Source organism: Hippocampus bargibanti, linkage group LG01 (assembly GCF_051943395.1).
Source record: "Hippocampus bargibanti isolate YZ-2025 linkage group LG01, ASM5194339v1, whole genome shotgun sequence".
In the NCBI taxonomy this organism is placed as follows: Eukaryota; Metazoa; Chordata; class Actinopteri; order Syngnathiformes; family Syngnathidae; genus Hippocampus; species Hippocampus bargibanti.
Window position 1 is genome coordinate 12,592,410 of NC_142734.1, and position 13,794 is coordinate 12,606,203.

Here is a 13,794-nt window from a genome sequence, read left to right on the forward strand (position 1 = left end):
CTTCGGACCCGCAGTCGGACAAGGGAAGGGCTTCGCACCATCGGGTGAAGCGGTCAACGCAAGTCAACAAGTACCGGAAGCCACGGGAGGGGGCAAGCGGTCCGGAAAGATCTATGTGGACGTGACTGAACCGGGCGTCCGGCATGTCAAAAATTCCCACGGGTGACTTCGTATGGCGCTGGACCATTGAGCGTTGGCATCGTAGACAGCCGCGCACCCAGTCTCGCACGTCTCTTTGCAGTCTCTTCCAGGAAAACCTTTTCGCCAGCATCTTGGTCGTGTCACGAATTCCAGGATGAGAGAGACTGTGCAGAGAATCGAACACTTTTTGCCGGAAGGAGTCGAGAACCAATGGTCGAGGGACGCCGTCGAATTGGACGCACAGGATCAGGATGTTGGAGTCGTTGGCATGGTCGGCTAGACCTCGTACCTGGGCTGCTGCCATCTCGTCGTAGTCAAGACCGTCGGGAAACTGGATCGCGTTGATCTCAACGTGAGAAAGGGCGTCTGCGACCTCGTTCTGAGCTCCCTGGACGTGGCGAAACTCGAGGTCAAATTACGAGAGGTGGTCCAAGTGCCGAAATTCTCGCTCCAGGCACTTCGTCGATGCCGAGGGGATAGCGGAAAGGAGTGGCTTGTGGTCGGTATAGATGATGACGCGTCCACCCGCGATAAAGTGCCGGTAGTGCTTCATGCTGAGGTAGACGCCATGAAGTTCCCGGCCAAAGGTGCAGTACCGGCGTTCGGCTGGCTGGAGGGCCTTGGAGAAGAAGGCGATGGGTCGAGAGTCACCATTGAGGCCGTCGTGGAGAACCTCACCGATTGCAACCGTGGAGGCGTCAACCATGAGAGACAACTGACCATCGGGGCTTGGGTGAGCTAGGAGTGTTGCATTGGCAACGCGATCCTTCAGCCGTTGAAAAGCCTTCAATAGCTCGGAGGAGAGGTCAACGGGAATGTGCTTCTTCTTGTTGCCAGTCAGCGAGTTTAGTGGCAGGGCATCCTCGGCACAGTTCGGGATGAAGCGGCGGTAGAAGTTTACCGAGGAATCGCTGTAATTGGGTTAGTGTCTCGGGTGTGGGAAAGTCACGGATGGCCTGCACCTTGGCGGGTAGAGGGCGTACTCCTTTGCCATCGACTAGGTGGCCAAGGAACTTGATCTTGGGTTGGCCAAACACGCACTTGGAGTTGACGACCAGGCCGTGCTCATCCAGACGCTTGAAGACCGTTTCCAGGTGCTGCAGGTGCTCTTCATTGGAGTCGCTGGCGATGAGGATGTCGTCGATGTAGGCACAGCAGAAGTCAAGACCGCGCAGGACAGAGTCGATGAAGCGTTGAAAAGGCTCAGTGGCGTTCCGGAGGCCGAAAGGCATGCGGAGGAACTCAAACGAGCCAAATGGGGTGGTGACGGCTGGGAGATCTGACAACGAACCTACTTACAAATAAAGAGAACCATCAAACTCTTTATTGGCGAGCCAGCCAGGAGGTCTCCCCCTCAGCCCAATCAACTCTCCAAATGGAAAGGACAGGATTTCCCAGCCGCCCGTGTACCTGGCAAGACCCCTCAAGCCGAGGTTATTGGCGAGCCTAAAGAGTTTGATGTTTCTCTTTATTTGTAAGTAGGTTCGTTGTCAGATCTCCCAGGCAGGTGACGCGCAGAGCTTGATCGTGGCATGGAGTTGAGCAAGTCGTGCCGTGATGTCCGTCCGACGCCCGGCGTGAGCCGGGCGTGAGTCTGAGATGATTCTGCCCCGTGGTTCGCCCGATCTGTCTGTCCCGCGACAGCTCCTTTTATACAATTTTCAAGCGTGTGCTATGCGTCAGGGTGAGACGCACATCAAGGAGATCAAGGAATTGAAAGACATGAAAGGGTTGAAAATCGCACTTCAAAATCATACACACGTGTGACGCAACAGGGCTCCCCTCCTGGATCCGAAGTCGGTGAAAGCGATGAAGGAAAAATAAATAAAAACAAAAGTCATTCTGCGACATGGTGAGGCCAGGCAAGATGACGGTCGCCGGGCATGGCAGGCGTCGGTGGGGTGGTTTCCGAGGAGGTTTCGTGGTGCCTGAAGTCGTTGTACGGGAGCACGGCAAAGAGTGCCCTACGACTGCCAGTTTGAGTCGATCGATGGAAACTTTCCTCACGGCCGTCGAGTCGATGCCGGAAGGTCTTCTCACCGTGAGTTGTTCGGCTGGGATCAGTCAAGTCGGAGGATCGATGAGGGATTGTGAGGACGAAGGTGCGTGGGGTTGGCCATGCTGCCGGGCACAGACAGGCCGGTCATCGGCGACGGTGGCGATGATCGCGCTGCCATGGCACTCTGCAGGACGCTGAGGAAGCACGCTGACGTCGGCGGCCGTGTCGGCCATGAAGCGTCTTCCCGAAGTCCGATCGTGGACATAAGCGATGTCCGACGATGTCCGATCGTGGACATATACGATGTCCGATCGTGGACATAAGCGATGTCCGACGATGTGCGATCGTGGACATATACGATGCAGCTAGTTGCAGAGTCGCCAGGCGAATTGGACGATGTTGGCCATCAGGGTGCGGCAGGTTTCACGGTGGGGTCAGGGCGCCCACGGGTGGTGGCGGCCCATCGGGAGCTCGGCTCGAGAGGTCTTGCTGTGAAGATGCCGGGTTCACAGGCGGCTGGGAAATCTGGTTCTTTCCATTTGGAGAGTTGATTGGGCTGAGGAGGAGGGAAAAAATTGCTCCTGGCTGGCTCGCCAATAAAGAGTTTGATGTTTCTCTTTATTTGTAAGTAGGTTCGTTGTCAGATCTTCCAGGCAGATGATGCGCAGAGCTTGATCGTAGCGTGGAGTCGAGCAAGTCGTGCTGTGAAACTCCGTGCGATGCTGAGCAGGTCTCTGCGAGCGGTTTGTCTGTCTGGGTCTGAGTCCAAGATGAGTCTGATGTGATTCTGCCCCGTGGTTCGCCCAATCTCTCTGTCCCGAGACAGCTCCTTTTATACAATTTTCAAGCGTGTGCTATGCGTCAGGGTGAGACGCACATCAAGGAGATCAAGGAATTGAAAGACATGAAAGGGTTGAAAAGCGCACTTCAAAATCATACACACGTGTGACGCAACAAGCCAGCCAGGAGCCGAGCAAGTCGTGTTGTGATGTCCGTCCGACGCCCGGCGTGGGCCGGGCGTGCCTGTGCGGGTCTTTGCAAGTCTCTTTGAGTCTGTGAGTCCGAGATGAGTCTCTCTGTCTCGCGACAGCTCCTTTTTATACCATTTTCAAGCGTGTGATATGCGTCAGGGTGCGACACACATCAAGGAGACCAAGGGCTTGAAAGACATCCAAGCTGCGGTGCGCACCGGTGACGCCACAAACTATTCGTCCGTGAAAGGCTTACCGCTGCTTGCTATCAGCTTAGCAACCCGAAAGCTGGCCCGAACGGATGCCTTCTTCAGCTGAGCTTGGCGTACAAATGTATTCTGCTGAGATAGTAGTCCACTTTTCACTTTGAGAGTTTGTCTGCTCGTATTTGGCCTTGCAAGCTATCGTACTTGTCTTTGTGACTGGTTGGATTGGATTTGCCTTTATTATTCTTGCAGTGGAGAAATTTACATTTCACAGCAGCAAAGTGATAAAAGGAATAAAAGTAGAAAAACAATATACATGAGCTGCTGGAAAGGCAGCCACTCTGTGGCGCCGTCTTGAAGTCAAAAGAACAAAAAAAACAGATAATATGACAACACAAAGACAATATAACACACAAAGACACAGAGAGTCGTTCATTCTTTAGCACTTTCTGTACCCTCTTGGTTACATAAAGCAGTTCTAGATGAAAGAGGAGAGGATCAAAGCATCTTTTCACCAGTGGATCAGGGACATCATGTTGGAATGTGCACGTCGACTACAAGCTAAATGTTGAAAGCAAACACGCAGCTGTAGCATCCATTGACAAAAAGAGATTGTCTCACATTTCCTGTCCCACATAAATCTGCTTCAACTCCAAGCCGCGACAGTTCCACATCCGCATCGGCGCTCTGCGCTGACGCCTCTTTCTTCTTATCGTGGGCTCCTCAAGCCATGCATCCATCCAGCCGCAGACTGTCCAACAGCACCGACCTTTCCATTGAACAAAGCGGGGCTGTGAAGATGCTGCCCATTACAGGCGCAAAAAAGCACAATGGCCCCAGAGCTGTCCAGCGAAGCCAGTCGAATAGCACCAACATTCCTCCCATTCAAAAACAGTACTGGCATATTCATGCTGCCGAAAAGGCGCAACCACTCAGCACAGTCTCCTCCTTGATGAATGGCGTGGCCAAAAATGCTGAAAAACAATCCATATCCATTCCACACGATTCATAGTGTCGGCGAAGATTGTATTCTTTGAATATCGCCACCGCCTCTTGACAGATGAGACAAACAGCCTTTTCTTTGCATTGAACATAAAAATAATCGTTTGTCCACTGCAGGTTAAATACCCTGTCTTCTGAATCAATTTTTCTCTTCCCTAACCTTTTCAACATTATTCCGTTCTCTCTTTGACAGGAAGGTTTACAAGAGAAAACGGGTCTGGGACCAAATAGAGCGCCAAACTGAGCACACCTGAATGTACCACCGGACTCCTCTCCACTTCCTCATATGTCACTTTCTTGTGTCGCGTCGCATTGTGACCGACTCCTTTCGCATTCTATTGTGAGAAGGCTTGTTTGTATTGTTCAATCACGATTATAAACGACATACATTGATGACATTGATTAAAATAGGAACAGATAATGATCGAAAACCTTTGACTTGTAAAGTGATTTTTTTTATTTTTCTGGAGGCCAAATAGGAAAAAAAATCTGATAGCATATCTGGTATTGTTCAGGGGCCAAATATGCTGATGGGCTGAATACGGCCCGCGGGCCGTCGTTTGGTGACCGCTGGCTTAGAGTGTTCAGTCTGCCATGCATATTGACCACAGATGGAGAAAGAATGTACAGTATAGTGTTTCACTCTAAATAAATTGACAATCATGCAAAGTAAAATGTCTCAATATTTTTGGGGGATGTCCTCATAGACTGGCTGTAAGTGGCTGTTTTGCTGAGAAGACAAGGTCTGAATGTGCTTGACTAACTCATTTCCTGGAGAACAACATGAAAAAGCAGATGTGGGCGATGGAGAAAAGCTGCTGTTAACACACCCGTTCAGTGGGTTTCCTTTTTTGAGCTTCAGCGCACAGCGACTGCATCACTTCACTGCATGTGCCACTCAATGGAAAATGGGTTACATCGACGTCTTTGCTGTAAAGTGTAAGTCTGAGTACATCCATCTTTGGAGAGACGTGTTTAAAAAGTGTTCATCGCCATTTGTTTTAACAGATATCGCTGCTCTCTGTTCTGCTCTGGCTTATGAAGATGGTGAGAAACTTTGTTATTTGAAATACACGTTAGATGAAACAAAGCTTGAAGGTGTGCCTATGCATCTCTCTCCCTCCCTCTCTCTCTCTCTCTCTCTCTCTCTCTCTTTGTCTCAAGTATTCGGCTTCATATTCTTCTTTGTTTGCGTTGTCTTATTTGTGATAAAGCAAAACCAAATGAAAACAATATTGAGGAAGTTCCACAGATGAAACATGAATAACTTTGTTCTCATGCAAGTGACGCTTCCTGAAACAATTTTGGATCAGGTTTTTCTTCTCTATTTATTATCTGGATTTGATATTATTTTGTCATATTTCCAAATGGTGTGATCTCTTTTTTTAATAACAAGTTATTTGTCATTTTCGTGCATGATTCAGTCAGACTAAGGCGGAGACTGCAGTTTGTGTTCATATCGCACTTCCTTTTATTTGATGTTGCACTTTAGCTGTCTAAGCATACCAGTGTTTGTCTGAACGGAAGTTTCAAATGTGAGGGACACTACACATAATGGAACAAAATCAGCAAGTGTGTTTTTACTTCTCTTGTAGTGTGTGGTGTACTCATGATGATTAACGCAGCACAACACATACAATAATATTTCAATTAACAATCTGGAGTATCTTGCCCCACAGTTGTATGTTGTAGTTCCAAAACGGACCTGTGAGAGGCAACGTGGTGCCACAGGACATCAAGAGTGATGGAAAATACAAAGTACATACAAGAAAGAGTTATTGATTTGAAGAATTAGAAGAACATTGGCAAGTTAGTTTATGTGTCAAGTTTAGTCCAGTTGAAATCTGTCATTTTTGTTGTTTTCATTGTCGTTTTCAGGTGACTCGTGATGATTTTTTTTAGGTTCATCTTGAATATATTTAATAGTTGAGAGTTTTCAGTCTGACCTGCCGTGGGTCCCATTATGGGGGTAAATCCAAAGTTACCACACCTGAATCGAAAGCATATTCACATAAGACATTTGATCGCCTGGCATTTAAAGGTCTTAGTCAAGGAGAGGCCTCCTCTGGTCCAAAAAGACCTTACTATTTTTATGTGTGTACTCGGCTTTCGCAGACTTTCTTTTCGAGCACATCATTCAAATGCAATGCAATATGCTTTCTCCATAATAACAACAACCACCTTTGTCTTATCGGAATGTGTTTAAACTGAAAAATTTACTCTCAACTACCCAGTCACTTCCATGTTGATGGACATTGTGCCAACCAGTGATCCGCCAAATGAAAACCATACGCTCTACGGTGAGGAAAGGAGCGACAACACAAAAGGTTTTCCCCTCCAAGGCAAACCATTTCCCAAAATAATTAAGTGACTTAATTGCTTCAATTTTGGTTTTCCATTTCTACTCCAGATATTCAAAACGTTTGTCGGAGAATTGCACAAACATTTTAACTGACGTCATCTCTTCCCCTCCAGCAGCCACCTCCGTGTTCAGCGACACTTTCCCAACGAGTGAAACATCAACTGAAACGCAGACTGTCTATGGTGAGCACGAGCACGGAAGACAGTTGAGATGAGAATGTGCTGCAGTAAAGGAACCAAAGCAAAATAAAGACCATTGTCACCCCCTTTCATCATAACCAGGGTCACAACCGCAATATGTGAAATCCGCAATAAAAAAAAAAATACAGCCACAATGTACTACCGTAGCATTTTACAACTCCCTTCAAGGACTTCACACTGACTTTTGAAATTATAAAAACGCATTGAAACATGTCATTTATTGAGAGTGCAAGAACAGTGAATAACATTAAAATACAGTTTACTCTGTAATTTATTCAAATCTAATGTATTTCCACATATTTTCAGAGCCTCCAGTCCCATCACTGCAACTGGAGTCCCCCTGGTGGGATGTGTTCCCATTAGAGAAAGCAGACTTTGGATGTAGTGTCAACAGCAGCTTTGACTGGATCTTCTTTTGGTACAGAAACGGGCAGCGCTTGCGTGACGTAGATCAAAATGTCTCGACAAATCTGTCCAACCAAGCGACACTCTCTATCACTGCAAAATCTCAGGCGGACTCTGGAAAGTATTCTTGTAAAGCTTATCATGAAGTGAAGGGCGAGTCTATCAACAGTAACCCGATTGAATTGAAAGTTTATGGTAAGTTTCCTGTCTAGTCCTCTTTTGTTGAAAATGATATTCAGGTTAATTTGTTATCTCTTTTTCTTGGTTAGCAAACAAGCCAAAACCAACGTTGGTGCTTAGCCCAAAGTTGCAGAAAATGTTCCCTGGAGAAACTGTCACCTTTCAGTGTGTAATGAACATTTCCTTTGGATGGGACTATCTGTGGTATCACAATGACAAGCAAATCCAAGGATCTTTTGAAAACAGTTTTAGAACAATTTTTTTAACAGTGTCCGACAGTGGTCGATACTACTGCAAAGCCAAGAGAGGGCGAAACCCGTTCTACACAAAGCAGAGTGAAACATCAATGCTGGAGGTCTCTGGTAAGGTGGACACGTGACTCGATGCCTTGTTCGATATATGCCATTCTCCTTTCTTCATTGTTCTGACTGCCACTCGTCTAACTTCAGAACCAACCACGCCAACCATAAAGCTGCGGACTTCTTGGTCAGACGTATTCCAAATGGAAAGCGTGGAGTTGACTTGTTATGTGGGCAGACCTAACTGGACAGTCACTTGGCACAGAAACGGAATGGCACTCCAAAAAGACCCGGCGCTGGTTCTGAGTTTCGGGGGATCTCTTCTGAACATCACCTCTGCTTCTCAAACACATGAGGGAATATATGCTTGCAAAGCACACCTTGAGTCCAGGAAAGTCAGCTCTGATTTCAGCAACACTACAAATGTTAAAGTCTACGGTAAATGATGTTTTTATGCTTCTTTCCTACTTTTTATGTCCTACGGTATATACCTGGAAGCTTAATTGTAAGTGTTTAGTTGCTTGTTGTTATAACACTCATGGGCCTATTTCCTGTTTTTTTAAAAAATAAAATGAGTTTGTTCCCAACTGATTCTGTACAAATCAACAGATTATGTTTTTTAGGGCTGATATGCAATACAGGTACTGGACAGCCTGATGAAGACTGAGCGATTTTACAGAAAAGCATTTAATGTTTTTCTGTATATGACGAAACATCACTGACACATATACTGTATTATTTGTGCTAAATACAAAACTAATACTTTTCGGACCAATTCAGTAAAACTGAATCTAGTTGGGAATGTCTGCGAATGACACATATTGGACCATCTATTGTGTTTGTTTCAGAAAAAATCCCGAAACCGTCACTCAACAAGTATCCTATTTTGACCTCAATGTATGTTGGAGAAAACATCACATTCACCTGTGAAGTTCACGTGGGGTCCGGTTGGGTTTACCACTGGTTCAAAGACAAAAAGAAGCTTGAGGCTACAGACAAAACCCTTCGAATCAAACTCTGCCCTCAGGATGCGGGGGTCTATTGGTGCAAGGCCACCAGGGGACAAAGAACAGCCACGGACATCAGCGATAGGATGACTCAAGAGGTTCTCGGTGGGTTCAGTTCAATCATTCATACTTTTTGTCCCTCCATCCGTTTTCTTATCCGCTTGTCCTCACAGATTTTGTGGGCGAGCAGGAGCCGATCCCAGTTGTCATTTAGCTAGCAGGCACACAAGAAAACAACCATTCACGCTCAAAATCACAACTACGGACACTTTTTTAACCTGCCATGCATGTTTTTGGAATGTGTGAGGAAACCAGAGTAGCCAGAGAACATCCATGGGGAGAACATGTAAACTCCACACAGGAATGCCAGAATCAAATTCTGAACCTCAATATTGTTTAGTGCTATGCAGTCGTCCACCGTGCTGCCTTCATTTCAATCACATGAAAAACATTATACACGTGAATAAATCACTTTGTAAGTTGAACAGCATTTGCTGTGCACCTTGCTTCCTTTACAAGCTCTTTTAACTCTGATGAAACAGGATGTGGTACATTGTGTAGGGAGGGGACGGAAATGAATACATTTAGCATTGAAAATTAAACTGGGGCGGAGGATGGTGACCTGTTTTTGCTTTTCGACTTCTTCCTTTTTCCTCACAACCACTGCAGCAATTTGATGATGGGTGATGGGTTGGGGGGGAGGATAGAAAAACAAGATATTCTAAGCATAGTAAAACAAAAATGTCAACTGTATACTGTAAATGTGCAAGACCATTTCATAAAAAAAATATGTACATAGTGCAAGTATCAAGAAAGACATTGATATATGTAGCTGTATTGCATCAACCTATATTTACAGTACAAGTGTCCATTTTTTTCACATGTGATTATTGAGAATTGAGATGCCTGCCAGCAGCTGGTAGGAACGAGCGGCGGTACCTCCCCTTCTTGCTCTCTGGCTCAAGGAGCTACCCAGTGCTGTCTGGGTGGGCAGGATGTGGTGGGAGGGGCTGTCCATCATAGCTTTTAGTTTAGCAAGTGTCTGTCTGTTGCCCACCTGCTCCAGAGAGTCCAGCAAGCCGCCCAGAACAGGACTGGCCATCTTGACAAGGTTCTCCAGTATTTTCCTGTCCCGGGTGGTGATGCTGCCTGACCAGCAGACAATTCCATAATTGATGGCTAAAGCCACCAGAGACTCATAGAAAGTCTTTAGGAGTGACCCCTGAACCCCAAAAGACCTCAGTTTCCTGAGTAGGAAGAGGCGACTTTGTCCCTTTTTGATTAGGACATCCGTGTTTGTAGTCCAGTCCAGTTTATTGTTCAGAGTAACACCCAGGTACTTGTATGCGGTCACCCTCTGAATGTCCGAACCTTGGATGCTCAAAGGTGCCGGTGAGGATTGTTTCCTGCAGAAATACACTCCCAGTTAATGTTAGATTACTAGTGTTCGGTTCTAATTCTTGTTTCTCATCTGGTTCGGTGTTCAACGAAGTTCTGTGATGAAAATATCAGCGAGGACGATAGATGGTGAACAAAAAGCTACTTTATTCTAGTGAAACAAAAAGGAGCACATCTCTCATCGGGACGGGAAGCCAAGAGAACACACGAACACAAGAAGAACAAAAGCACAAAAAGCAAGAGCCCTCCCACTCAACCTAGTTTTGAAAAGACACAGCAGAGATCTATTGGCCAATCAGCCATGGACAAGTATTGGAAGTCACACAGCAGCGATCTGTTGTCCAATCAGCTACGGACAAGTTTGTTGGGAGAACATTTAGACTGAAAGTTGATACTTGTTACATCCTTCTTTCACAACGATACAACTAATAAGCTTCATACATCCATGTAGACTAAATTAAACATGCAATAACATAATATGTACTGATCTAAACATAATATAACATAAAATGTACTAAGCTAAACATGGAAATACATAATGATTACGAATGTGCATAAAAACACTCTATCATTTAGTTACCAACTGTCCATGAAAATTGGGATTCAATTAATGGAGAAAAATAGACAGACAGACAGGCAAGTAGGTAGGTAGGCCACTGAGTAACTACGTACCTAGGGAGCTAGGTAGATAGGTAGGTAGGTAGCTCGGTAGGTAGGTAGCTCGGTAGTTAGCTGGGTAGGTAAGTAGGTAGAAAGGTATGTAGGTAGGTAGGTAGCAGTGACGTGCAGTCAGTGGAGGCAGGTGAGGCAGTGCCTCACCTGTCATAATGGAAAGCTGTCATGGAAATATCAAATGAAAAAAATAAATTAAACAGTTAGATGTATTTAGTGATTTGTACTTTAAAGTTCTTGTCCATTTAACTTCACCGTTTTAGGATTTTTTTCAAAATCGCTGAATTTACCGCTCAAATACTAAGTAGAGACGAGCGGTGACGTCATTGATGACGTCAGTGCCTCACCAGCCATGAACCTCACCGCACGTCACTGGTAGGTAGGTAGGTAGGTAGGTAGGTAGGTAGGTAGGTAGGTAGGTAGGTAGGTAGGTAGGTAGGTAGGTCGGTTGGTAGTTCGATAGGTCGGTTGGTCGGTAAAGTCATGTCAACAAGTGTCAAGGTCTGTGTTCAACTTACTGACACGGTGTTCATTTAAAGGAATGAATGTAGATTTTTGATCAAAATGGCTGACTGGACTGTGTGTGTCTTTTCAGAAATTCCTCTTCCATCTTTGACACGAAGCAGTCAGTGGGCTGATGTGTTCCACACCGAGAGCGTGACATTGAGCTGCATGATGGTCAACAGTTCTGGCTGGACGTATAAGTGGCACAGACACAATCGGGCAATCCCCAGTGATAGTTTGGTGTCTTTTGGGCCGGATGGAGGTACCTTGTCCATCCACTCTGCTTCGACTTCTCACGAAGGACAATACTGCTGCTGGGGGGAGCTCAAAGACAGGTCTGTTAGCAGTAACTGCACATCTGGAATGATGCTCAGGGTTTATGGTGAGTCCTCTTTCTTGAATAACACACTCAGTTTGTAAGTGCAAGAACCACTGCATTTGGAAAAATGCAAATGATGCATGTAATCATTTTCAACTTAGACAACAAACCAATCACCCAATTGAGGCAGGACCCCAAACACGTAGTTATGCACACTGGCGATTCCGTCTCGTATATCTGTCACGTCAACCAGTCCTCTGGATGGGAGTATGTGTGGTGACAAGATGACACTCGGCTCAGAGTATTTGGAAACAATTACACAATACGTTCCGTGGACAAAACAAACATTGGATCATATAAATGTGAAGCAGTCAGAGGAAGAGCTACGAGTCTCTTCAAAACGGAACAAAGTCAAGCTTTAAGGCTCCAAGTTGAAGGTTTGTGTCTCCAGCTCCGTTGTAATCGTCACCTACATGATGTACGTATTTCATCAGCTTTCATATGCAATATTTTTACCCCTGCAGAACGGCCATCAGCAAATATAATGGTCTTAACTGGATGGTCTGAGGTCTTTTCCACGGACAGTCTTGTGCTTATGTGTCAGGTGAAAGGTAGCGAGGAAATGTGGAACTACGAATGGTAATGACAAATTAAGCTACTTATATTTGTGCTGTTTGTAAAGACGATAATATACTCTGACAGGCTGACCTATTGTGTGTGAAATATGACACACATCAAACAGGTTTAAAGAAGGCGAGTTGATCGTGAACTCGTCATCTGACAAATACACGGTAACGCCCCAGAATGACCCGATGCAGAGCCAATACATTTGCCAGGGTATTCGCAGTGGGCGACCTTCTTACTCCCAACGCAGTGATGCTCTTGCAACGAAGAATTTATGTACGTTTTGAATTCCGTGTGGAAATTGGATGTTTGATTATGCTACGGCGAGTACTTTTTCACTTTTGTTTGTGGCTTTGATTGGCTCTAGTGTTAAAGAGGCGGGTGCTTCTTTCCATCTCTGGCTGCATCCTCTTTGGTATTGTTGTTGTTTTCTTTGGCTGCGTTCTTCTCAGAGTCACCAGAAGAAAAGGTATGGTGGACATTTTAAATATGGGGTCTCAACCTTGTGGGGACCAAGGACAACTACAGGGGATAATTCCTCCCAGGAATCCCCTCATAATTGTATCACTTTTTTTTATGATTTTGTGAATTATTTTCTGACCCCAACGTAACACAGTTTGAGAACCGCTGATTTTGAAATGTGAGTCAGTGAGGCAGCTCAGTGACCAGGTGTCTTTTTAAATTGTGCAGAAGACCACGATGAAGGGCCAGAGGAGGCCGAGCTCTTCCTCACCATGGCTCAACTTAAAGACCGTGATGGTATGGCGACACGGGCCAGTTTCGATTTCCTCATATTTGATGAATCATCTGGTTGCTCTTTTAGAAAGTGCAAGAATTGCTTGCATAAGTCAGGCGTTGTCACTCGTGTTTAAGTTCCTCTCTCTTCTCTGCAGACGCTCCTTGTCCAATGGTTGATTACATCACAGACGCAAAAATAAACATTCTAGCAAACGGTACAGGCTAGGTGAATGAAGGATTTCTTGTCACTGATATCATTCCTCACTATATGCTTCTTTAAATTCATCCTGTAGAAGGAGCGGACATTGTTAGCAGTGAAGCAACACCACTTCCCGCAACCTCTCTGGAAGACCAAGGTAATGTCATTTGTGCTGTATCAAAATCAAGAATGAGTTTGTCAACACAATATTTTTGTCTCTTTCTGTGTATAGTTGTGACAACTGAGAGCTGTGAAAAACCTGCAGCAGAGGACTGTACTTTGGTTTCTTTTCAACACTGATCTGCCAAAGATGTCTGTGTTGAAGTATTTTGAAACCTGCACACAATTGCCAAAGAAAAGTTGATGAAAATGCCAACATGCTGCTTGAGACTGGCTGGTGGTGTAAATGAAAAGTCAAATCCCCACTGATGCACATTGCACATATTATTTGGTTCCTTCAAGGTCTAGGATTCTTTTTCTTTAATGAACTCATTTACGTATCATTAAAGTATTTTGGAATATTTATTTTTACAGTTGCCCATGACCAATGAGGATAGCAGAGCAATGG

General features: G+C 45.4%; 1 protein-coding gene across 1 annotated transcript; it reads left to right on the forward strand.

The window, feature by feature from the left end:
- Positions 1–5,087: 5,087 nt before the first annotated feature.
- Positions 5,088–13,597, forward strand: LOC148903126 (basement membrane-specific heparan sulfate proteoglycan core protein). Its single transcript, XM_088996890.1, is given in 17 exon segments — positions 5,088–5,258; positions 5,328–5,366; positions 6,554–6,619; positions 6,795–6,863; positions 7,188–7,481; positions 7,556–7,828; positions 7,916–8,203; positions 8,614–8,877; positions 11,438–11,728; positions 11,827–12,102; positions 12,190–12,304; positions 12,408–12,565; positions 12,657–12,758; positions 12,980–13,048; positions 13,183–13,242; positions 13,321–13,383; positions 13,459–13,597. Coding segments are annotated over 17 exon segments (2,526 nt in total). The 5' UTR covers positions 5,088–5,227; the 3' UTR covers positions 13,527–13,597.
- The last annotated feature ends 197 nt before the right edge of the window (positions 13,598–13,794 follow it).